The 26311-nt window shown below is 41.4% G+C and overlaps 1 protein-coding gene across 1 annotated transcript in view; it reads left to right on the forward strand.

Annotated features, from left to right (window-relative positions):
* Nucleotides 1-25593, forward strand: part of LOC138854805 (piggyBac transposable element-derived protein 3-like) — a 64887-nt gene extending 39294 nt beyond the window's left edge. Inside the window, exon 3 of the mRNA XM_070099959.1 lies at nucleotides 25475-25593. Within this exon, the coding sequence (XP_069956060.1) occupies nucleotides 25475-25593 (119 nt within the window). The remainder of the gene's footprint in view (nucleotides 1-25474) is intronic.
* Nucleotides 25594-26311: the final 718 nt, after the last annotated feature.

A 26311-nucleotide genomic window follows, 5' to 3' on the forward strand; every position in this document is an offset into this window, starting at 1 on the left:
AAAGCTCCAAAGACGGGTCATCATCTGACTAAGACCCGCGTCAGGAAACATTTGTCCTGTTTCCTGACGAACCTTACCTAACCTAACCTACTGGACCAAAGTGCTATATCCAATGAAGAAACGGTAAGAGAACTCTGCCTGATGACAATGGAGGACAGACGAACAAGAAATTACATGATAACAAGTTAAAAATAACTGACAGGAACTGATAGAGCTAGTTAATAAAGCATGTTTTATAGAAGGGAAATTGGAACTCTAGGTAACGGCTGGAAGACGAAAATACAAATGAATCACAGGGACTTGTGAAGTATTTCTTCAGCCATAAATTGGTCAGGAAGTGAAACAAGATGCAGAATGAAGTGGTAGAGGTAAAATCCATTCATAGCTTAAAGAAACCGTACCACGGGCGGGGATAGAACCCACGACCAGAGAGTCTCAAAACTCCAGACGGTCGCGTTAGCTACTGGGCCAGCTAGCCACAATAAGATTTATCCAACAAGGTATATTTCTACACCATAGGAAGGTTAGTATAGGCACCACTGTGACTACAAATGCAAGTTTTTACAGACGAATCTCCAGCACTGGTCACATTGGTGCCTATGCTAACGTTCCTGTGGAGTAGAAATGTACCTAACTGGATGAATTTTATTGTGGCTAGCTGGCCCAGTGGCTAACACGACGGTCTGGAGTTTTGAGACTCTTTGATCGCGGGTTCTATCCCCTCCTGTAGTATGGTTTGTTTGCAATCGTGTCATTACGATTTCATAGGTCATAGCTTAAAGAACAGGTACGATAAGCTTCTCGAAACCAGAAGAGAGGAAACCAAGAGAAGTGGGGGTGACAAGCTGAAACTCAACTTCTTCAACACACACACACACACACACACACACACACACACACACACACACACACACACACACACACACACACATACGTACACAATGTGTTACTTGTTTGTGCTTGACGAAGTCTGTTGTGATCTCAGTCTCAAAAAAAGGTTTCCTTCTTCATGGCTACCAATTAGAAGACTTAATTTTTTTCTCTTTACTGTAACTGATCTAACTTTCTTTCACATTGTAACTGGTGTCCACTCATTGTTTTGTGGTAAATTAATTGTGATTAAATTGTATTTACACACCTTGATATGATGAACTGCACACCTTGATATGATGAATTGCACACCTTGATATGAGTGCAGATCTTCAGATTTTGGTGTTATATATGAAGCAAATTATTACGTAACATACATCACGGTGCTGAACTTAATTAATCTTGTTATTAGTTTTCGGTGACTTATCAATATTTAGCACTTTGGTTAATGTTCATGTTAAACATAAATTGACTAAATTAATTTCTATATTATGATTATGGTTTTCATGGAGACTGAAATGAAGTGCATAGACACCCTTATTTTGTACAATATATTCATTTCACACATACATTGTACAAAATCCCTAGACTGGTGAATAGAATTAAGATTTTTGGTTTATACCTATTAGTGTATGTACGGCCTCGTTTAATTAAACATGAATAAGTCACTATTTCTCATGTAAACATTCCCTCTTACACAGTACGTACTAATATAGAAAACACTACAGTGCAATGCACAAATTGTTAGAAAGAGGGACAAACTAAAAATCTTGTGTTACAATAAGTTATGAAGTGAAACGCAATATAATATAAAAGTCTGGAAGAAGCAGTAACAGACGCCCCCCTCCCCTCTACACCTTCAACTTTAGATCGTAATAAAAGAAAGATCATTTTCGCTGCAATAGTAAAACGTTAGACCATTACTCTTCATATTCTTGTGATTCGTAAAATCAAGACATCTGTCTCTAGACGCAGTTGAGAGAGCAATAAGACCTTTCTATAGAGATGCCAAAATCGTATTTTCCATGAATGATTCTTGGAAAAATGTTCTGTCATATGGTGACAGTTGTATATATGTTTCCCTGCTGAGAGATAATGTCTTACCCATCTCTAAGAAAACCTACGTTCACAACAATGTCTCTTGGAAACAAACTGCAGTGACAGGATAAATGTTGCATTATGAAAGATGTGTATGGAGAGTACAATATTTTACGAGTAATATACTTTGGAGTATATTAGGAGAATTTCCGATGAAGAATGCTCAGCTCCTGATTGTAAATTATGTCTCTGGGTCTGACAACATATGTAATGAACCAATAATCGTAGATTATCCTGGGGATGAATGATCACTATATCTTGGAAAGTCACACATCATTACAGTTTTTCACTATTTTTCAATGCAGTCACAAGGTTTATGATGACGACAATGACGCTAAGTACCTCCGTTATTTTTTACCGAAAGTGAAGACTTGATATCTGGATTGTTAAGTGATTTTACACACCGAGTAAATCACCAAATGGAAACTAATTCTAAAGTACCATGTGTACAGAGTTATGTGATAGTTAAGATTACATGCAACACGAATGATTTAATACATGATTGGTAGAGCAACATATCACTACAACAACTGAGGAACACGCAGTAACATATTCTGCGGCTGATCCCACTGTGGTTTAATTGTAATTATAATAACTGCATTTCTCAAACAATAGAATTCATGTGATGTATGCAACAAATCTGTAATCGAATCAAGGGTTAGTAACTTTATATAATTTGCATACACCCTGTTATTTAAAAAAAAAAATAATATGTTCTTGTTTGCTATTGTAAGTATAGTCAAGGCCACTTGATAGCTAGTATTTTCCTTAGATGAGGCACAGTAAAATCCCTGTTACTTACAAAATATTTAATGCAAATAAATCATTTATGTTTTATTATTAAAATCAGAGCATTTTCAATATAGGAATTTTTTTCTCTCTTTTTTATCTAATATATAATAATAAGTAAAAGTATTTTGGTAGCTCCGCGATCGAGAAAAAAACATCCCTTATTCTCCAGTGTCTCAGTACACGTAACAGAGGTACTGACAGCTACATAAGTTAATAATGCAGTTAAATGTTAGCTGTGAAAACCTGAAGTGAATTAGAGAAGGCAATCACAAGTAATAATAAGGAAAGTATGGTCTAAATTTCGTCACTTTAAATTGTAAACTAGATTACATAAAGCCCAAATCTAATTCATTCTGTTCCAAATGGATTTTGCCTCTACCACTTCATTCGGCAACTTGTTCCACTTCCTGACCAATATATGGCTGAAGAAATACTTCCCAAGTTCCTGATATTCATTTGTGTTTTCATTTTCCAGCCGTGACCTCGAGTTCCAATTTCCTCATTTTTAAAACAAGTTTCATTAATTAACTCCATCAGTTAAAGTCAGTTATTTATAAGTTGTTATCATGTCACTTCTTGTCCGTCTGTCCTCCATTGTCATCAGGCAGAGTTCTCTTTACTTCTCTTCATAGGATATAGTACTTAGATGCAGTACTATTCTCTTTGCAAACAACTGCTCTTTCTTCAGTTCTTTGATATGCTTGACCAGGTGTGGGTGTCATACTGATCGTACATGCTCCAATATGAGCCTCAAGTATGTTGTAAACATTATCGGGAATGACTTCTTACTTAGATGTCCAAAACCTAGTGTTAGATTTGCCAGACACGCGTATACTTGAACAGTTATTTGGTTGATGTGCACTTCAGGCGGTATACTTGATACAATACTCACCCGAAGGTTCTTCTTGAGAAAGATTTGCAGTCTTTGCTCTTAAGCCTGCACCCCGTCTGAGATCTTCTTTAGACTTTTCGAAACTTTGCAGTTGTTGAGGTTAAATTCCAGTATTATATATGTCGTTATCATGTCTTCCCTATCCATCTGTCATCTAGTGTCATCAGGTCGATTTCCCTTAACCGATCCTCGTAGGACATGCTCCTTAGCTCCGCAGCTAGTTTCCTTGCAAACCTTTGCACTTTCTTTAATTTCTTGACTTGCTTGACCAGGTGTGGGTTCCAAACTGGTGCACCATATTCCAGTATGGGCCTAATGTACACCGTGTAAGGTGTCCTGAATGATTCCTTACTGAGGTAACGGATCGCTACTCTTAGGTTTGCTAGTTGCATATATGCTGCAGCAGATGTGTGCCTCAGTAGATGTGCTCAGCATTACTCTCACCTCAATGTCCTTTTCCTTGAGTGAGGTTTGCAGTCTTTCGCTACCTAGACTGTACTCTGTCTGCAGTCATCTTCGCCCTTCCGAGTCTTCATGACGTTCCAATTAGTGGAACTGTAGGAACTAGTTGCCAGACCAGGGTTGTAACCTGTCCAGATCCCTTTGTAGTCCTTTCTGATCCCTGTTCAAATGAATCCTCCTCATTAGGTTCATATCTTCTGCAAACAGTAACACCTCTAATTCTATTCCTTCCGTCACATCATTCGCATATACTGTACCAGAAACAGCACCGACCCTAGGACCGGATCCATTGCAGTGCCTTTCCTGTTATCCCAACGTGGTCCTCTAACTTTTGCACTAATCACTTGTGTGGAACTGTGTTAAAAGCCTTCTTACAGTCAAAGAAAAATGCAGTCTACCCACCCCTCTGTCTCTTGTTTTACTGCTGTCACCCTGTCACAGAACTTCAGTAGGCTTGTGACACAGGATTTCACATCCCTGAAACCGTGCTGGTTGTCGTGAATAAACTCATTCCTTTCCGTTTGCATCTCCGGACTTCTGATAATCTTCTCTCCCTCTCTGCATACTATACATGTCAGTGACACTGGTCTATAGTTAATGCTGCGTGTTTGTCTCCTTTCTTAAAAACTGGGACCACATTTGCTGTCCCCCACATCTCTAGTAGTCACCCTGTTTTGATAGATGTTGATGATGGTTGTTAGTAGTACACAGCACCACTGTTTCCTGTCTGAGGACCCACAGAGAGATGTCATCAGGCCCCATTGCCTTTGAGATATCTAGTTCACTTAACATCCTCTTCACCTTCTCCTCGGTTGTATATATTGTGGCAACACTGTATACTGGCGTCTACTGTTGTTGTTATCACTTTCTCATTGTATATCACAGAGGAGTGTATCAGTGATCACCGCGTCGTAGATAATCAGTCCGTCAATATATAGACAGACAATGGTTATAAATGACCATAATTTTTAAAGGGGTGGACCGGTAAGCCAGCGGAAGGCCTCGGTCAGATGACCAAAAGCTCCAAAGGCGGGTCATCATCTGACTAAGACCCGCGTCAGGAAACATTTGTCCTGTTTCCTGACGAACCTTACCTAACCTAACCTAAGTGATCACCGCTTGTCTGACAATATATTTACTGGTATAGCCTAACAGTATAGGTTTTATTTTCAGTATTTTACATTCATGTCACTGTAAACGTTTCCAGTTTCTAGAACGATTAAGAAATTTCTGAAGCGGTATACTAGTTTGTAAAACAATCCAAATTCTAGTAAATATGAAAAACTTTATAAACAAACAAATCAAGTTATTACCGTTATATCTGTTTTACAAATTCAGAATTAATTATAATGTCACACAAGAAAAGTGATACAACCATAAAGAACAACAAAGATATCTGGAACAATAATTTAGTAGGACTCCAGAAGTCACAGGTGAAGAGGAATTGTGCCTTTAGAAGAATCTCCACTAGAAGAAAAGTGGAGAATACCTCTTCAAACCTATATCATTGGACGGTACTAGTTTCTTGGAGTAGAAATCAAAAGAAGAAAGGAGCGAATAGCGAAAATTACAAGGAAGTTACGAAATTATGGAGGAATAAAATAAATTTACCACATGTGTCAGATCAAGTAATACGAGCAAAGGTTGACAAGGTGATGAACACTTATGATGAATATGTCAGGAGGGGAAAATATGAGGCAATGAATGAACTTTTTGATATCACAAAAATAAATGGCTAATTGTTATCCTCAGAAGACAAACAGCTGTACCACCTTCAAGCGGAAAGCAAGTGAAAAAACTATTTATCCTTCATAAAGACGGAAACTGCCTGCTGACTCAGCTTCAGCATGAACATCGTACGATCAAGCATCGAGTGACAGTGGTACTGAATCTGAAGGGAGCGAGTATGAACATGAAATGAAAGTACTACTCCACCAACCAGAAAACACAAGAAAAGTAAAATTGCTACCAGAATGGTGACATCCCCAGAAGTATCAACAAGCCGCCAAGATATGCATACAGTTGTTGATAAATTAGACACATGTGCAACTCTTGGGTATCTTTATTGAGGAAACGTTTCGCCACACAGTGGCTTCATCAGTCCATACAAAAGAGAATCGGAGAAAAGGATTTTTCCAGTTGCTCTTGGTAGCATGGTTGTGCCTCAGCGTTCGACTTATCTCCCTCTCCATCTGCCCCCAGCTGCTCTTCCCTTTCACTCCCTGGCCCTTCTTTGCAGGCTGATATGACCTTAGCATAATTCATATCTCCTTCCTTCCATTTCATCCTCTCAGCTTCATATGCTGTGTCTTCTCTGGTCACTGGCCCTGAGACTTGCTTCAGCCTGTTTACCTCAAACTCTAGGACCATTACCCTGTCTACTGCAGTTTCGACTTGTGCCTCCCATTTCTTCGTCTCCTTCTCCAACCTCTTTTCCCATTTCGCAGAGAGCTCTTTCTCCATTTTTTTCAGAAAGCTCTCCTAATTTTCTCTCCCATTCTGGCTCCGTCCTTCTCCACTGCTCCTCCATCCATTCCTCCCTACCAATACCATTGTCATCTGATCCCTGATTCATACGAGTTCGAACCATTTTTTTTTTTTTTTAGTAAAGGAAAGAGAGAGAGAGAGAGAGAGAGAGAGAGGGGGGGAAAGGTAGAAGGAGAGAGAGGGGGAGAGTGAAAAGGAAAAGGGGGAGAGTGAAAAGGAAAAGGGGGAGAGAGTGAGAGAAAGAAAAGATAGGAGGAGAGAGGGGAGAGAGAAGGGAAAAGAGAGAGGGAGAGTGGGAGAGAGAAAGAGAGAGAGAGAGAGAGAGAGAGAGAGAGAGAGGAAGAGTGAGGAAGAGAGAGGACCCATCCTGGATAGATCTGTCATTTCAGCAGAGCCTTCAACATAGGAGGGATGTGGGTGGCCTTACTGTTATGTACAAGGCCAATATTGTCAAAATACCACACTTGGATCCACTTCGAGGACAGCGTGAAACAAGCTTTTATGCCACAAGACGGGCAGAAAGCAGCAACTTCACTCTGGCTGTACCCTTCTCCAGAACATCACTCCATCTGAGATCATACATACCCAGGATGACTCGAGTATGGAACACATTCGTACAGGATAATGATGTCAACGAGATAAAGTCAGTTGATCAAATGAAAATGCTGGCCCACAGATGGCTCCAACTTCATCCTGTTCCCTACTTGTATGTCTCATAACAATAAAAATGCTTTCAAATGAGCTGATGTAGGTAACAGCTCTTAGCTTGCCAATAAAGTTAGGAATCCTTAACCTGTAAGTAGCTTGTCAATAAAGCTAGGGATCCTTAACCTTGTCAAACCCTGTGTAAAAAAAAAAAAAGAGGAAAAGAGAGAGGAAGAGAGAGAAAGGGAGAGCGAGGAAGAGAGAGAGAGAGGAATAGAGAGAGAGGAAGGGAGAGAAAGATTAAGAGAGAGAGAGAGAGGAAGAGAGAGAAAGAGAGAGAGAGAGGAATAGAGAGAGAGGAAGGGAGAGAAAGATTAAGAGAGAGAGAGAGAGGAAGAGAGAGAAAGGGAGAGAGAGGAATAGAGAGAGAGGAATAGAGAGAGAGGAAGGGAGAGAAAGATTAAGAGAGAGAGAGAGAGGAAGAGAGAGAAAGGGAGAGAGAGGAAGAGAGAGAGAGAGGAATAGAGAGAGAGGAAGGGAGAGAAAGATTAAGAGAGAGAGAGAGAGGAAGAGACAGAAAGAGTAAGAGAGAGAGAGAGAAAGAGAGAGAGAGAAGAATAGAGAGAGAGAAAGAAGAGAGGAAAAGAGACAGAGAGAGAAGGAAGGGTTCGAGGGTCAATTCACATAAACGTATGTATGTGTGTGTACTCACCTATTTTTTTTGTGGTTGCAGGGGTCGAGTCATAGCTCCTGGCCCCGCCTCTTCACTGATTACTACTAGGTCCTCTCTCTCCCTGCTCCATGAGCTCTATCATACCTCGCCTTAAAACTATATATGGTTCCCGCCTCCACTACGTCACTTTCTAGGCTATTCCACGGCCTGACTACTCTGTGACGGAAGAAATACTTCCTAACATCCCTTTGATTCATCTGAGTCTTCAACTTCCAATTGTGACCTCTTGTGTCTGTGTCCATTCTCTGGAACATCCCGTCTCTGTCCACTTTGTCTATTCCGTGCAGTATTTTATGTGTCGTTATCATGTCTTCCCTGACCCTCCTCTCCTCCAGTGTCGTCAGGCCGATTTCCCTCAACCTTTCTTCGTAGGACAATCCCAGTAGCTCTGGGACTAGTCTTGTTGCAAACCTTTGCACTTTCTCTAATTTCTTGACGTGCTTGACTAGGTGTGGATTCCAAACTGGTGCTGCATACTCCAGTATGGGCCTGACGTAAATGGTATACAGAGTCTTAAACAATTCCTTACTGAGGTATCGGAACGCTATCCGTAAGTTTGCCAGGCGCCCGTATGCTGCAGCAGTTATCTGATTGATGTGCGCCTCAGGAGATATGTTCGGTGTTATACTCACCCCCAGATCTTTTTCCTTGAGTGAGGTTTGCAGTCTTTGGCCATCTAAATTATATTGTGTCTGCGGTCTTCTTTGCCATTCCCCAATCTTCATGACTTTGCATTTGACAGGGTTAAATTCAAGGAGCCAGTTGCTGGACCAGGCTTGTAGCATGTCCAGGTCTCTTTGTAGTCCTGCCTGACCCTCATCCGATTTGACTCTTCTCATTAACTTCGCATTATCTGCAAACAAGGACACTTCTGAGTCTATCCCTTCCGTTATGTCGTTCACATATACCAAGAACAGCACAGGTCCTAGGACTGACCCCTGTGGAACCCCGCTTGTCACAGGCGCCCACTCTGACACCTCGTCGCGTACCATGACTCGTTGTTGCCTCCCTGTCAGGTATTCTCTGATCCATTGCAGTGCCTTTCCTGTTATGTGTGCCTGATCCTCTAGCTTTTGCGGTAACCTCTTGTGAGGAACTGTGTCGAAGGCCTTCTTGCAGTCCAAAAATATGCAGTCGTTCCACCCCTCTCTCTCTTGTCTTACTTCTGTCACCTTGTCATAAAACTCTAGTAGGTTTGTGACACAGGATTTTCCTTCCCTGAAACCGTGCTGGTTGTCAATTATACACTTGTTTCTTTCCAGGTGCTCCACCACTCTCCTCCTGATGATCTTCTCCATGACCTTGCATACTATACACGTTAGTGATACAGGTCTGTAGTTTAGTGCCTCATGTCTGTCTCCCTTTTTAAAAATTGGGACTACATTTGCCATTTTCCATACCTCAGGGAGTTGCCCAGTTTCAAATGATGTGTTGAAGATCTTTGTTAATGGCTCACACAATATCTCTGCTCCCTCTTTAAGAACCCATGGAGAGATGTTGTCTGGTCCCACCGCCTTTGAGGTGTCAAGTTTGCATAGCAGCTTCTTCACCTCCTCCTTGGTTATATGTACCTCATCCAGCACTTGCTGGTGTGCCCCCCTGTTCTGATTTCCTGGAGTCCTACTGGTTTCCATTGTAAATACCTCTTTAAATCTTGTGTTGAGCTCCTGACATACCTCTCGGTCGTTTCTTGTGAATTCCCCATCACCCTTCCTCAGTCTGATTACCTGGTCCTTGACTGTTGTTTTCCTCCTGATGTGGCTGTACAACAGCTTCGGATCAGCCTTTACTTTTGATGCTATGTCATTTTCACATTGTCTCTGAGCCTCCCATCTTATCTGTGCATATTCGTTTCTGGCTCTTCGGCTAATTTCTTTATTTTCCTGAGATCTCTGTCTTCTGTACCTTTTCCATTCTCTAGTACACCTAGTTTTTGCCTCCCTACACCTTTGGGTGAACCAAGGACTCGTTCTGTTCTTCCCATTATTCCTGTTTCCCTTGGGAACAAACCTCTCCTCTGCCTCCTTGCATTTTGTTGCCACATAGTCCATCATTTCTTGTACTGGTTATCCTGTCAGTTCCCTCTACCACTGAATGTGTTGAACGAAGTTCCTCATGCCTGAGTAGTTCCCCCTTTTGTAGTTTGGTTTTTCCCAGCCTATTCCTGCTACTCTCTCCACTTGAAGCTCAACTATGTAGTCGAAGCACAGAACCACATGATCACTAGCTCCCAGGGGCCTTTCATACATGATACCCTCGATGTCCCAACTACTCAAGGTGAATACAAGGTCCAGTCTTGCTGGTTCATCCTCTCCTCTCTCTCTGGTAGTGTCTCTAACATGTTGATGCATGAGGCTTTCCAGTACCACATCCATCATCTTGGCTCTCCATGTTTCGGGACCCCCATGAGGCTCCAGGTTTTCCCAGTCAATCTCCTTGTGATTGAAATCACCCATAACTAGTAACTTTGCTCCCCCCATGTGTGCTCTCCTGGCCACTTCGGCTAGTGTGTCGATCATTGCTCTGTTGCTCTCATCGTATTCTTCTCTTGGCCTCCTGCAGTTCTGTGGTGGGTTGTACATTACTGCAATTATCACCTTATGTCCCTCAGACTGGATTGTTCCTATTAAGTAGTCCCTTTCGCCTGTGCCATCCATTCCTTCCATTTTCTCAAAACCCCACTGGTTTTTAATGAGCAGTGCGACTCCTCCTCCCCCTCTCCTCCCTCTGTCTTTCCTGAGGATTTGATATCCGGAAGGAAAGATTGAATCTGTTATTATTCTGGTGAGTTTTGTTTCTGTGAGTGCTATTATGTCTGAGGATGTCTCCTTGATTCTTTTGTGCCACTCCTCATAATTGTTTGTTATTCCATCGGCATTTGTATACCACACCCTCAACTTTTTTTCTAAGACTGTGGTCTGGGAGGTATATTGGGGTTGGGGAAGTGGGAGACCTGGTAAGGAACTATGGGCTGTTGCTGTGGGGGTGGAGTTTGTAATGTAGTGGGTGGGGGCATTGGATGTGGCATGGGTGTTTTGATTTAGAGTGTTTGGTTGCACTGGGGTTGACCTGGTTGGGAGGCTTCTATAGGAAGTTGTGAGGGAGGCTGTATTTGATCTTCTTCCTGGGTCTGGGATCTCCTGTCTGTCTTCTCCATCCCCTCTCTTTCCTCCTTTCGCCTTTGTACCATCTCTCTCAGTTTCTGCTTTTCTTATTGTGTTCTGTCGCGGTCGAGATACACCTTCCTGTATGCCGGCATGTCCCTTAATTGTGCTTTCTCCTGCAGGATCCTGTTCCGAATCACTTCTGCCTTGAAGGTCACTTTCACTGGCTGGGTTCTTTTTTTTACAAACCCCCCTATTCTCCAAAAAATTTCCAGCTGGGTCATGTCGTCTTCTCCTATTTCTTTCATGATGCTTTCAATTGTTTTTTTTTCCCTTGTTTTCTTGCTTCATATGTTTCCCCTTCAACTTCCTGGAGCCCATACACAAAGACTGACCTCACCCTTTCATTCTATCACTGCATATCCCTGTGTACCCCCTCATTTAATTTGGTTTCCTCCACTGCAGCTTTCTTTTCTTCAGTTTCACTAGCTAATGTACTTGGACTCAGTGGCCTGTCATTTTTCCTTCTCGGCTTTCCTTGGGCTCTATTGTTGTCTGTTAGGGCCTCCACATAAAGCTTAGCTCTTTCATTTACTACAGTCTCCTCTGATAGAGCTTCTCCATGCAGTTGTGCTCCTTCTTTCCCTACTGTCCCCTTATTTGTGGCTGAGGTAGCAGTCTCTGTTGTCAATACCAAAATGTTCTTTAGTTCTTTAGGCTGTTTCAGATTTTTCAGTTCCTCTTCTAAACTCTGTATCCTAGCCTCTGCTGCTTTGACATGCACCTCCCACTTCCTGCTTTCCATATCTATCCTCTCTTCCATTCTCATGCTAAGTTCTTCTAGTTTCTTTTCCCATTCATGATCCCTTTTTATGAGCTCTGCTGCCCAATCTTCCTTTGCAACTTCCTCCTCCTGTTCCTTGGTTTTTCTTGTTGCTCTCTGGCAACCCATTTTTGTTTTATCCTGATTGCCTCAGAGGGGGAAACCTATGTAGTTCTGTATGTTAGGTTAGTAGTGTGTATGTCAGAGTGTGGGGGGGGAGGTAATGGAGGAATTGTGGCTATTTGGGAGAGGAGTGGGGAGGGGTGGGGAGGGTGAACGGGGGAGGGGAGGGTGAACGAGGGAGGGGAGGGATCAGGGGAAGTAGTGAGATGTCGGTGGTGAGGGGGGGAGTGTATGTGTGAGTCTGGATATGTGTGTGTGAGTGTGTGTGTGTGTGTGTGTGTGTGTGTGTGTGTGTGTGTGTGTGTGTGTGTGTGTGTGTGTGTGAGTGTGTGTGTGTGTTTGTGTATGTGTGTGTATATGTGTGTGTGTGTGTGTGTGTGTGTGTGTGTGTGTGTGTGTGTGTTTGTGTATGTGTGTGTATATGTGTGTGTGTGTGTGTGTGTGTGTGTGTGTGTGTGTATTCGCCTAGTTTGTTAGTTACCATTTTGTCCTAGTACAGGTGTGTGTGTGTGTATGTGTGTATATGTGTGCATTTGTGTGTATGGGGGAGGTATGACAGGGAGATACTGTTAATACATACCAGTAATTCTGGGTTATAAAAAGTGGAAATTGCTACTAGGGTCTAAAGCTTCTATGAGTGTCTGCCCTTGTGTGTGTGTGTGTGTGTGTTGTGAGGGAGGGATGGGTAGGGGGGGTTGGTTGTGTGTGTGTGTGTGTGTGTGTGTGTGTGTGTGTGTGTGTGTGTGTGTGCGTGCGTGCGTGTGTGTGTGTAATTATGTGTCGAATTATGTGTGGGTTTATTATGTGTCTGAAAAGTAGGTGGCTTGTGCTTGGAGTGTAATGTGGATTTTCAGTGGTCGCTTGTGTCCACAACCTCTTGTGGCCTGACCCCCACCCTTCTGGGACTTGATGCTCACCTACTTACAATGTTGCCAATGCTTGACCTGCCACCTAGCTTACAGTAAGTTACTCGCCTTGTTCAATGGATTACCAATTGCTATTCCTTATTGAATACTTGAGTGCCTATTCTTTATCGTGCTATGAGAGTTAGACCGTTCACATTCAGCTTGGTGGTTAATTGGAACCTGGAACCCCACACCCAAACAACCACTCATAGGTGGATACAGTACTTGCAGTGCAGCTGTAGCAGCCTGTAGATTGTCCAGCTCGATGTGACGTCCTGGCGTAGATCCACCTCAATTTCTTCTCGTTAATAATGCACCCTATTCACTGTATTTCTCTCAATGGTCACACGATTGTTTCACTTTATTATCTTTCTTGGGTGACACTTGACAATGTCGCCTTACCACCCACACTAACCTGCCCACTCTGCGCCACCACGTGTTTATTTTCTAGATCACTTACAAAATTGCGGCTCTCTCGACGCTTATTTGGCTCAGGCAGATTAAAAAACACTTCTAGGATTGTTCACTACCCTGACACACTTTGCAACCCTTGCAGAACACTTGGGTAGCCCTCAAAAACTCTTATATTCTCGGAGCACGGAAGGCGTGACTCGCGCGCTCTCTGTCCCTACTGTGTGAGTGTGTGTGTGTGCATGTGTGTGTGTGTGTGCATGTGTGTGTGTGTGTGTGTGTGTGTGTGTGTGTGTGTGTGTGTGTGTGTGTGTGTGTGTGTGCATGTGTGCATATGTGTGTGTGTTCGTGTGTTTGGGGGAGGTGTGAGGGGGAGATACTGCAAATAAATACCAGTAATTCTAAAAAACGTACCAATAGTAATTCTAACACTTACCAATTCTACTTATAAAATACAGAAATTGATACTTGGGTCTAAAGCTTCTATAAGTGTCTACCCTTGTGTGTGTGTGTGTGTGTGTGTGTGTGTGTGAGGGAGAGATGGTTAGGGGGGTAGGGGATAGGTAGTTGTGGTTGAAAGATCCGTTATACCTCTATGTCGTGAAGGCTCAAATTTAGTCCCAGCTGTCTTTCCTAGTAATGCTACTCTCTCCACTTATTGACCTTTCTGGATTTAAGTATCATTTACTGCTGGTTATTATCCTATTCCTTGCTCACATTGAGAGAGGACTTCCTAGCTTCCTAGTGTGTGTGTGCCCACACTTCTAAGTATTCATACTGCTAATAAATACCGGTAGTAATGCCAGTACGTCTAACACTTATCAGTTCCACTTATAAAATTAGAAAGTAACTAGGTTGTAAAATTTAGCTTGTCTCAGCTGCTAGGAGTGTGTACATCACCCCTCGCTAGACTGCCCCTCGTTAGACTGCCCCTCGCTAGACTGCCCCTAGCTAGACTGCCCCTCGCTAGACTGCCCCTCGCTAGACTGCTCTGCTTGTCAACACTATCTTCACCTTATCTATGCTATTTCTACTCTAATTCTGGTAATAGCTTGCAGGAGTGAGTGACCAGTATCTAACAGTGATGCAAGACCAGAATCTGACAACATGCAACCACAATTAGTGAGCAATATTTGCACTGGCAGCGGAGCGGTGACAGGTTGCCAGATGCTGATGACGTAGTCGTCGTACATAGGCCTTCTGTCACTATTTTGAAAATCCTTCACCCATGATGTTTATAACCATATATGCTCATGCATCCTGCGTTCCACACGTGATTTCACTTTTTACTTATGATAGAATACACTTCACATTATATACACTTCACTTTATATGTATAAGGGCACGCAACTTGTTGTGACGTCACTGCCTCAGCAGGCCTACTACTGCCACCTTCCCTTGTTGTATTTTTTATTTTTCCTTTCTCCTTTTGCTTATTAACTTTTTCACTCTCACTGTATGGTGCCCCACATTTCACTTGTTAACCAAACGCTGGTAATTCTTGAACACCCGCTTCCACACTCACTTTGATCTTTGTATATTTAAATCTGTGTGGCAACAGATGCCTACTAACCCTTAACGGTTTGGCACTTTGAAATATTAATGATTTCAGACTTCCTCTCGACTTTTTTTAAACTACTAACTTTAGTTATCACTCGTAGTATTGTTCACTGACGTTGTCACTACCACTGATTATTGCTAGCACTTACTGCACGACTTAAAACACTAAGGTTCTCGGAGCCTTGTGCACCCACGTCTGCACCCACTGTGTGTGTGGTGTGTGTGTGTGTGTGTGTGTGTGTGTGTGTGTGTGTGTGTGTGTGTGTGTGTGTGTGTGTGTGTGTGTGTTTGTTTGTGTGTGCATGTGTGTGGATATGTATGTGAATGTGTGTATGTGAGTGTATGTGTTTGTGTGTGTGATAGTATGTATGTGTACGTTTGTTTGCACGTGGTTGTATATGTGCGTGTCTGTGTGTGTACTCACATAAGTGGGGAGAGAGTGGGAGTGAGAGGAGGAGTGAGTTATAGGGGGATTAGGAACTTCTGGAGGAGCAGGGAGGGAGTGACGGATTTGAGGAATTGGGTGGAGAGTGATAGATTAGAGGAAATCGGTAGGGAGCGATGGATAGAGGGAGTGGTAGGGAGGGATGATTTAAGGGGAGTGGGAAGGGAGTTATGATTTAAGGGGAGTGGGAAAGGAGTTATGGATTAGAAGTAATGGGTAGGGATGGATGAGTGGATGGACCCTCTCGGGAAAATGCTGAAGAGTTAGTTACAAAGAACTTTAAATCCTTTCTTTTGTAAAGTAAACTGATGCTTTATTTATATTACCTGTAGAATCATCAGACCAATAAAGCTGCTGATGGGCGAAATACTTCTTCAGGAAATTTCCTAATACGCCATTCTCATATGTGTCTCACTTCCATACCTGTCAATGTCAATCACATTTTGTAGACTTCTCTCAGCTACACTTCTGTATCTATATAAATTCAAGCTGTCCTCCATCCCCACCACACAAGCCCAGGCACCGCAGTCGTAGCTTTAAGATTTCCACCAACCACAATTGTAAACCATCCCCTGATACTCTGCACGATCTTGTTCCTCTTCTTTACAAGTGTGAGGGGTGGTACTTCCATTTGCAGACTATCAGACCTCTACACCAGCCTCTCAAATCTTACAGAAGCTCAAAGACATCCTCCTAATCCACCATCAGGCATATCCCTGCTTCTTCAGTCGCTTACCATTGCCACGCCAATGTCACAAATACAGATAATAAACAAAGAAGGCCCGAAAACTGATTCATTTTAAGTGTCATCCCTGAAAGACATCCATTCTAATTTTACCTCACCTCTGCAAACTTCTCCCCCCGCCAACAGCCAGCCAGGGTTCTGTCAATGAGAGAACCTATTACCAAACACCATGTTGTCACCGCTCCTCTCTAACAGTCCACTATCGAAATTCCTGCTGAGATACAGATAAACAAAATCGCACTCTTGATTACGGCACTACCACAAATGCTTCACCATAAATAGTTTGTAAATTTATCAGGCAAAATTTTTTTAATATAAGATAAAGCTGAAACTCACCAGTCAAACTATACTCATCAAAGAGGCTCCCCATCATATACTCAACCTAGATTCTAACAATCTGTCCAACATTGGACGGAAACCTGTAGCTGTTTTCACAGCCTATATTTATTACAGAAACTACGTTAGCAATCTTCCACAGATAACTGAAAGTCTAATTATCGGCAACTAAAGTTTGATCTTGTACTCTCAAAAACAAAACAAAAAAACTAAAAACAGCTACTTCGATCGTTAGGACCCGGTCTTATTCCAATTAAATCTACCCGTCAAACAACCATGTGTCCAGTGACTGATTCTACGCAATTTGTTAACTTCAGATCTTTAATAATAACAACAATAATAATAATAATAATAATAATAATAATAATAATAATAATAATAATAATAATAATAATAAAATAATAGTAATAATAATAATAATAATAATAATAATAATAATAATAATAATAATACAACAACAACAACAACAACAACAACAACAACAACAACAACAACAACAACAACAACAACAACAACAACAACCACAACCAGAAGATGAAGACGAAATTACGAACACCTTGTGTTTTTCTGTGCAAAATCCGACTCAAAACCACTGATACCAACTTGAAACCATTGCTAACTCTAGAGAGGAAGCTGTCCAGAGTTAGCATATGCAACACTTTAAGTTTAACTGCTTTATAAAGAAGGAGCACTGCAGCAGGTCTACTGGCCCAAGCTAAGCAGCTCTACTTCACACCCACTCATGTACTTCTCTAACCTATTTTTAATATTTTTTTTCAATTATTTTACTCGGGTGTTTCCTCCACTCATCCACAACTCAATTCTCAAACATTCGTTTTTATATATCTTTTCTATATCTAAATTTTTCCATCTTAACTCATTGCTGCGAGTCCAATAATGGGTAGAAATTTTTAACACATTGTTTAAATCCCCATTATTTATTCTTGGTTTCCATTTATATATCTCAGTCATATCGCCCTAATTGTATGCCTTTCCACAGAGTGAAAGGCAGAAATCTGTATCAGAAATCTTTCCTCGTAGGAAAGATTTCTGATACAGATTATCAGTTTGTCATCCTTCTCAGTGCGTTCCCCAATTCATTTACGTCCATTCTGTAATACGGTGACCAGAACTGTGCAGCATAATCTAAATGAAACCTATTCAAAGTAAGTATTAACTGGACCCAGCCTTTCCTTAATCTTTCCTCCATACACGTGGAAGAAACCTTTCCGACTCGCTTCTGTCTTTCGCTGAACTCTAATATTATTATTCCTTCATTTCCATTTCCCTCACTATGAACATATTGGTTTACTAGGTAATCCCCTCACCCATTGGCACACCTTTAAACTCCTTTTTTATCCTCCCCAAAAATGTACCCAGGTATCATTTCACATTGATTTGAATTATCTGTGAGAAACACGCTGCTTGGGCAGCCCGCGTAATATTCAGAGGTCATGCTAACACCTTTTCTCGCCTGTATATACAAGCCGGTGAAAACTCAACTGGTTAACAGGTCTCCGGAGTCACTTCCTCAATAAAAACAATGCTCGTGCCACCCTCCATTTATTATAAAAACTCTACATGTTTTCAAAGGACAAAGATTCTCTCAACAAACAGAAAAGACATAACAGTAAAAGATGTTTCTGTTTTTTTTCGAGCCTCTAACTTTACCTGTGGGGAACCTGGTGATGTGTTTTTGTGTTAAATGGTGTAGGCTGCAATACACACATTTCGGTGGAGGGCTGGAGGCTGCAATACACATGCGTCTGTGTGAACGGGTGGAGAATGCCTTGTACACATGTTTGTGAGAACTGTGGGTTTGCTGCAGAATACACGAGTCTGTGTTCAAGATTGGAGGCTGAGGGACACACGTGTCTATGAAGAATGGTGTACGCTACAATTCTCACCAGTCTGTGTGAAAAGTGGAAGGTTGAATAGCACAAATGTCTGTGTAGGCAGTGAAAGCCCCAGAAAATAAGTGTCTGCATTTGTAGTGGTAGGTTATCGACGAGGGTAGACTGCAGGTCTCACTTGTTTCTTTGAATGGATTAAAGCTGCATGACATTCGTGTTTGTTCACTTAGAAAGGCTGCAAGACACAGGTCACTGTGTCCTCACTGAACACGTGTCAGTAAGGACGGAGGTAACGCTGTAAGAAACATGTCTGTGTGCACAGAGGAAGGCTGCAGGACATACGTCTATCTCTATCGGTTTATTAAATAAATGACTGGAAAACAGGAAAAGAAAACGTATGTATAACATCATTGTTTTAATGTTAAAATCGCTGAGACGTCTGCTATAAAGTGTCACGTGAAAGAAGTTCGGTAATTGCAGAAGTTCACAGTAGTTGATATTATGAAAGTAATGAACAGATACAAAACAAAGATATATGTTTTTGTAGGTAACAGTTCAGTGATTAGTACAAACTTTCGCGTATAACAAAACCCATTCATGAAAGTGTTTGTTCGACAAGAATAGTGCAATTATTTCTCAGTACGTGTCTTTGTCAGGTGATGTTCAGCTCAATAATTATGCAGTCGCTTGTGTACTTATAGTGGGTGTCAGTAATTTACAGTTACTATATAACCTTTGATATATAATTGTATGTAAGTATTCAATTGCATTCTAAATCTAGGTTTTTTATCCAATTGAAAAATAGAATTGCTTTTTCTACTCCTTGCATGCGACTGACCTCAAATTTCCATACGTATGGAATCAAAGCTTTGTAAAATGTTTTAAATGTTGGTGTGTAGATGGGCTTTATTTTATATATGCCAAAAATTCAATTAAATATTTAATCTTAATAGTTCAAATGTGATTCGAATTCACCGAAATTCAAGCAGCGAAAAGGGTAAGGAGAAAGGTAATTGAATAGAAACAGAGTGAGAGCGTGAAAGGGAAAAAATCGTGTAGACTGCAATGACAGGTGATGACCCAGACTCTTTCCTGATGGGTGACATAGGATTCGTAAAGAGCACCGAACTGAATTTATAGACATTCTGCTACACACTTTTTTCAAGACTACACACACATGTACGTAACCCAGAAGGAAAGTTGGAAGATTTCAATTTTCGGACAATATAAAGTTGGGGAAAATCTTAGGTACAACAAATTTCAATGTTCCTAATATCATGCGAGAACAGAAATGGGAAATTTCGGAAATTTCCTTCTGCTGCTTTAAATTAGATCTATTATTTTTTATCTTTACCATACCTCCATTTTTCTATCTAATCAGCGAAGCTATTAGATTTCCTCCTTTTAATCACTCCTCATATTTATTAAGAACAACTCTACACTCTGGCACTAGTCTTGTTGAAACCTCTGCGTTCTCTCTTACTCACTAAACCGTAATAACACAATTGCAAACAAATCATGGAACGGGATGGGTTTGAATTATTGGCAATTGAGTCCTAAAATTCACAGGCCAGTGAGTTAACCTCTCTGCCAGCTTGTTCTAATAAGATTAATCCAACTAGATATATTTCTATACACCACAAGGAAGTTAGCATGGGTGACCACTGCATTCTCTACAGTGTCATGAAATTGTTCCACAGACACTCTTACCTTCCTGGCGCTGCATACTAAAATAAGAGCTTCACACATTATACGAATTTAGTGTCGTGAATTTCTCTTTTTGGGGGGGATTTTAAAATTGAACTTGAAAACGATGCTCAGGTGATGTGTATTTCTGGTGATGTGCTTGCATTATGCTCACGCAGAGATTTCTTCTTTTTTTAAGTGAGATTTACAGCTTTTTCTCTCCCCTTGTCTATCTTTTTTGTTTAAATCCAGTTTTCATAACATTGCGTTAGCTAAGGTTGAATTCAAATAATTCATGTAAAATAATCATTCATTTAATTCATGATCATATGCAACATTTTCTTGTCCTCCCTGGAAACAAGAATATATCGGAGTTTACTTCTTTCTGCATTTCGTTAATGTACTTCAGAAACGGTGCTGGCCCCGGAATAGATCCATTTGGTACACTACATTTCTTTCTTACCATTTCTGGAGTCATTACCACTCACTCTTTGCTTTCTTCCTGTTATGCATTTATTGCTTTACTGTTACGTGTTCACTATTATTTCTGCTTGCTTGTCAAGATTTTGTTCTAGTCTTATGTGCAAAATTATATAGTCCATCCAGTGCTATTTTACTTGCATCACGTTCATTTATTTGAATGTATGTGTGTATGTTAATGGTGTGTGTGTGTGTGTGTGTGTGTGTGTGTGTGTGTGTGTGTGTGTGTGTGTGTGTGTGTGTGTGTGTGAACTCCCCAAGCTGTACTCACCTAGTTGTGGTTGCAAGTGTCGATTCACAGCTACTGGCCCCGCCTTTAACTAGCCGCTAGTAGGTCACTCTTCCTGCTCCATGAGCTTTATTATACCTCTTCTTAAAGCTATGTATCGATCCAGCCTTCACTTTATCACTTCCCAAACAATTTCACTTCCTGATAACTCTGTGACTGAAGAAATACTTCCTAACATCCATGTGATTCATCTGAGTCTTCAACTTCGAACTGTGTCCTCTTGTTGTTGTGTCCAATCTCTGAAGCATCCTGTCTCTGTTTACCTTGGTCAATTTCTCTCAGAATCTTATATGTCGTTATCATATCCCCACTATCTCTCCTGTCCTCCAGTGTCGTTAAGTCGATTACGCTTAACATCTTTTCCTAGGCCATGCCCCTCAGCTCCGGGACTACTCTTGCTGCAAACCTTTGTACTTTCTCTAATTTCATTGCAGGCGTGGGTAGGTGGGGGTTCCAAACTGGTGCTGCATACTCCAACATAGGCATAACGTACACACTGTACAGGGGCCTGAACGATTCCTCACTGAGATGTCGGAATGCTATCCATAGGTTTGCTAGGCACTCATATGCTGCGGCAGTTATTTGGTTGTGCGCCTCAGGAGATGTGCCTGATGTTATACTCACATCAAGATTCTTTTCCTTGAGTGAGGTTTGTTGTCTTTGGCCACCTAGACTGTACTCCGTCTGCGGCCTTCTTTGCCGTTCGCCTATCTTCATGGCTTTGCACTTGGTGGGATTGCAACCCAGGAGCCAGTTTCAGGATCAGGCCTGCAGTCTGTCCAGATCTCTTTATAGTTCTGCATGGTCCTCCTTCGATTCAATTCTTCACATTTAACTTTACATCATCTGCAAACAGGGACACTTCTGTGTCATGTCACATTCCATGACTCGCTGTTGCCTTCCCGACAGGTATTTCCTGATCCTTTGCAGTGCCTTCTGTGTTATCCTTGCCTGGTCCTCCAGTATTTGCAGTCTTCCATACATCAGGTAGTCGCCCTGTTTAAATAGATGTATTGAAGATTGTTGTTAGTGGTACACATAGCTCCTCTGCTCCCTCTCTCAGGACCCATGGAGGGGCGGAGTCCCTTCTTTCTCCTCTGTGAGCACTTATTTGAATCTCATGTTGAGCTCCTCACATACTTCATGGTCATTTGTTGTGATCTCCCTTCCTTCCTTCCTCAGCCTGATTACCTTCTCCTTGACTGCTGTTATCTTTCTGATGTGGCTGTACAACAGCTACGGGTCAGATTTGGCTCTAGCTGCTATGTCATTTTCGTATAGTAGTTGGGCCTCCCTTCTTACCTGTGTATATTCATTTCTGGCTCTACAATTGGTCTCTTTATTCTCTTAGGTCCTTTACCTTCTATATACTTCTTTCATTCTCTAGCTCACTTGGTTTTGGCCTTTCTGCACTTTTGGGTGAACCAAGGGCACATCATTTCTTTCTCGTTATTTCTCTTACAATTTGGTACAAACCTCTCCTCAGACTCCTTGCATAGTGATGTCACATACATCATCTCATTTACTGACTTCCCTGCCAGTTCTCTGTCCCACTGAACCCCATGCAGGAAATTCTTCATGCCTGTGTAGCCCTCTCTCTTGTAGTTTAGCTTCATTCGTTCTGCCCTTCCTGCTTTACTCTTCACTTGTAAATTTACTATGTATTCGAAGCTCAGACCCACGTGGTCACTGGCCCGAGGGGTCTTTCAAAATTGATGTCCTCAGTATCTGCACTGCTCAAGGTTAATACTAGGTCCAGTCTTGCTGGTTCGTCCTCTCTTCAGTCTCTCTTGTAGTGTCCCTCACATGTTGGTACATGACATTTTCCAGTAACACCTCCAACATCTTAACCCTCCACGTTTCTGGGTCCCCATGTGGCTTCAGGTTCTCCCAGTCAGTTTCCTTCTGATTGAAGTCAACCTCTATGAGCAGCTTTGCCCTGCTCGCATGAGCCCATCTGGCCACTTCAGCTAGTTTGTCAACCATCGCTCCATTACTCTCATCATACTCTTGCCTTGTCCTCCTGTTGTTCTGTGGTGGGTTATACACCTTGGGACCTCTCTTACTTCTCCTCTGTCTCCTTTCTCCAGCTCATTAAAATCTCATTGGTTTTTGATGAGCACTGCCCCTCCTCCACTCCCTCTGTCTTTCCTCAGGATCATACATCCCGTTGGAAAGATGACATCTGTTATGATTCCTGTTAGCTAGATTTCTATGAGAGCTGTGATGTCTGGTGATGCCTCTTTGAATCTTTCATGCCATTCTTCCCATTTCTTTGTTATTCAGTCAGCATTGGTGTACTATACCTTAAGTTTCCTCTCAAACACTGAGTTCTGGAGAACCTGTGGGGGTGGGGGACTTGGCAGTGTGTTGTGGGATTCTACGGTATAGTGTTTGGTGGGGGTTCTAAGTGTGGATTGTCGGTTATGTTGGGATAGTGTATTTATTTCGGTGTGGGGTTCTGAGGGTGGTTCTGTGTGTGCTTTTGCTTTCTGCTCTGCCCTGCTCCGGTTGTCTTCTGGTGACTCTGTCATTGTCTCTTTTCCTAGCCCCTTCCGTTTCTGTGTCCTCTCCCTCACTTGCTGTCGTTCTGTTCTTGTTCTGTTGCGGTCTAGGAGCACCATCTTGTAGGTTGATGATTCCTTCAGCTGTTTTCTCTTGCAGGATCCTGTTCTGCACCATTTCTACCATAAAAATCAGTTTTACTGGCTGATTTCTACCCTTCATGTATCCCCCTGTTGTCTCAAAATTTACTATCTTAGTCCTCCTTGCCTACATCTTTGATGATGTTTTCATTCTGTTTCTCTTTCTGCCATCTCTCAGTATGTGTCCTCCCTTCACTCTCCTGAAGCCCATGAATAAACACTGACTTCTCCCTCTCCTTCTCCTATTGCCTTTTCCTCTGTGTTTCTGGGTCCTTTATTTTTGTACATGACCATTGTTTCCTTTATTTTTTCCTGTAACTCTTGGTGGTATGGTCGTGCCTCTGCATGTGACCTGTCATGTTCTCTTCCTTGCCCCCCCTTCATTTACTATTATCCGTGCTCCCAAGAGCTCTCCCTCTTCATTCCTCAGCCCTCAGACTGATAGATCTTAGAGTAAGTCCTGTCTCCTTCCTTTTCATTGGGCTCCTCATTCAGTATGGGGATACCTGCTTCAGATGCGATGTCTCCTCTGGGCAATAGCACTGTAACTCGCCTTCGTATTGTGGCTTCTGCAGCTTCAGCTTTTGACTCACGTCTTCTCTGCCTGCATCCTCTTCCTCTCTGATCCCCTGAGCTTTCGACTTCATGAGCAGAATTTTTTTTAATGAGCTAGGTTTTGTAGTGCGTGTGTGTACTGTTTGTGCGTGTGAGGGGGAGGAGAGTTGTAAGGGGGAGAGAGATGGGGAGAGGGAGGGAGGGGACTGGGAGAGAAATGGGAGGAGGAGATGGAGAGAGAGTTGGAAGTGGGGTAGAGGGAGAGGGAGAGAAAAGGGGGAGGGAAGTGGAAGGGGAGAGAGAAAGGAAAGAGAGAGAGAGAGAGGGAAAGGCAAAGGGGCACAGAGAGAGAGAGAGAGAGAGAGAGAGAGAGAGAGAGAGAGAGAGAGAGAGAGAGAGAGAGAGAGAGAATTTTAGTGTAAAATTATAATAAAAAAATGATTTTGTTCATAAATTAGCATGCCATTTTGGGAGCTGATTAACTGTTTATACTGTAAATCACATTCTTATGAACCATTGCTACTTGTGATCTAAATGGTTTAGAAAACTGGCAATTTCTTCAAGAATCTACTCTTAGTTTTGAAGAATGACACAAGGTTTAATGTACTCAGGATTAATGGAATACGAGCGTTCAACATCATGAAGAAATAAGTTTTTTTCTGAGAATTAATGAAGGGAATAAGAGGTCGAATATACTGATTCATCGAGCGATCTAAAGAACACTTACGAAAATCTATTTTTGTTTTCTATCTCATGAATTAAAGTTACTTTTATTTACCATTCACAATATTTGTTTAATACTAAAGAATAACAAGAAGCATATCTGTTACTGAGCAAAACCTAGAAAAGTACCTTGAATTGCGCAACCAATGTCCCAGGTACATCAAGCACGTGAAGGGAATAGTGACGAATGGTTCATTAGTTTCTAGTGTAGCTCAAAAGTAAATTTGTATTAAGCTGAATGAGATGTGGTATTTGAAAGTTATCAGATAGATGTTAATATTCCATTTCTTCAATAAAAATGACATGTTAGATCGTACACAGCCCAAAATTACGTAAATCAAACTATCTAGCTAGACAAAGCAGCTTCGTGTAGCTAAGCTGAGAAGGCACTGTCTTCTTATCTCAGCGAAAGAAGCCAATATCCTAAAATACTCCAGCACATTAAGTTTGAAGGTGTGTAGAACTTGTATTATCTAGTTACTAGCGGTGAATGGTCAGGCCAGTCAGATGAAGCACTGAAAATTTAATGCCTACCATCCAATTTTCCCATTTTTTTCATAAAATATGGAAAATTGAAATGAACAAACACCCAAACTGTTCCAGAACTATCTCTTAGTATATTCAGCGTTTGGAGTTTACGTAATGCATGTAAGTAATAAAGTTTTATTGTAACAATATTTTACAGTGGTCTTGAGAGTACAGTAATGTAGTGAGAACAAAAAAATAACAAAATGCAGATTTAGCTCAGGGTAAGCCTATGTAAAACACTGAGTATTTCTGTCCAAAAATGATATTCTTTGGTTATTTCACAGAAGCCAATTTAGTTAATGCAGTTAGTACATTCAAAAATACAGAACCTAAAATGAAGGCGAGGCTTCGTTTGCGGAAATCTACATCGGAACTACAAGTTAAAAGCTGTACTGAAAACTGATTTACCTATTATCGCAATAAATCCATCATTAAGTGCATGTGCACAGCCTAAACCCCTCATAAATCTCTCATTTTATTTAGATGAAAGAGCAATTTAAACTTATGCTCAAAAACCTTTTATTTGAATCAGGGAAAGCGCTACACCAGTAGAGGTCGTTGAGCTTCTGCAGAATGATAAGTATTCAGTTTTAATCTATAGAATAGGAAAATAATCCCTATATCTTGAAACAAGAAGCACATAGCAGCTTCAAGGCATAATAGCGCAATAATGTAATTCTATTGTATTTCGCGATTAAACAATATAAAATGGCTATTAGACATTCCATTAATAACAACAAATTTATTGTAAGTAGGATACACTAGTGTTGGTGTTTGATGCTAATAAAAAAAGGCTTTTTAACCCCTAAACGATCCATAGGTACATACACGTTCTCTCGCACCGCGCCCCGAATATTTTGAAGAATTTTTGTTTTATAGAAAGAAAGAGCACATTTTTTTAAGTGTTTTACAACAAAAAATGAATTAGGGTCAGTACTTACCGAGATATGCGGCAGCGAATTTGGTACTTGGCGAACACCTGACGACAACATGGAGCGCTGCCGCTTGCAGAAATTCTACATATTTGCCGCTTTCTTTTATTTTTTCAGTTTTTTGGTCTTCGTGATATAATAATTATATTTTATAGTAAATCTTTTGATTTCAATGTAAATTGTTGTTTA

The sequence above is a fragment of the Cherax quadricarinatus genome, chromosome 70, assembly GCF_038502225.1.
Source record: "Cherax quadricarinatus isolate ZL_2023a chromosome 70, ASM3850222v1, whole genome shotgun sequence".
Taxonomy (NCBI): Eukaryota; Metazoa; Arthropoda; class Malacostraca; order Decapoda; family Parastacidae; genus Cherax; species Cherax quadricarinatus.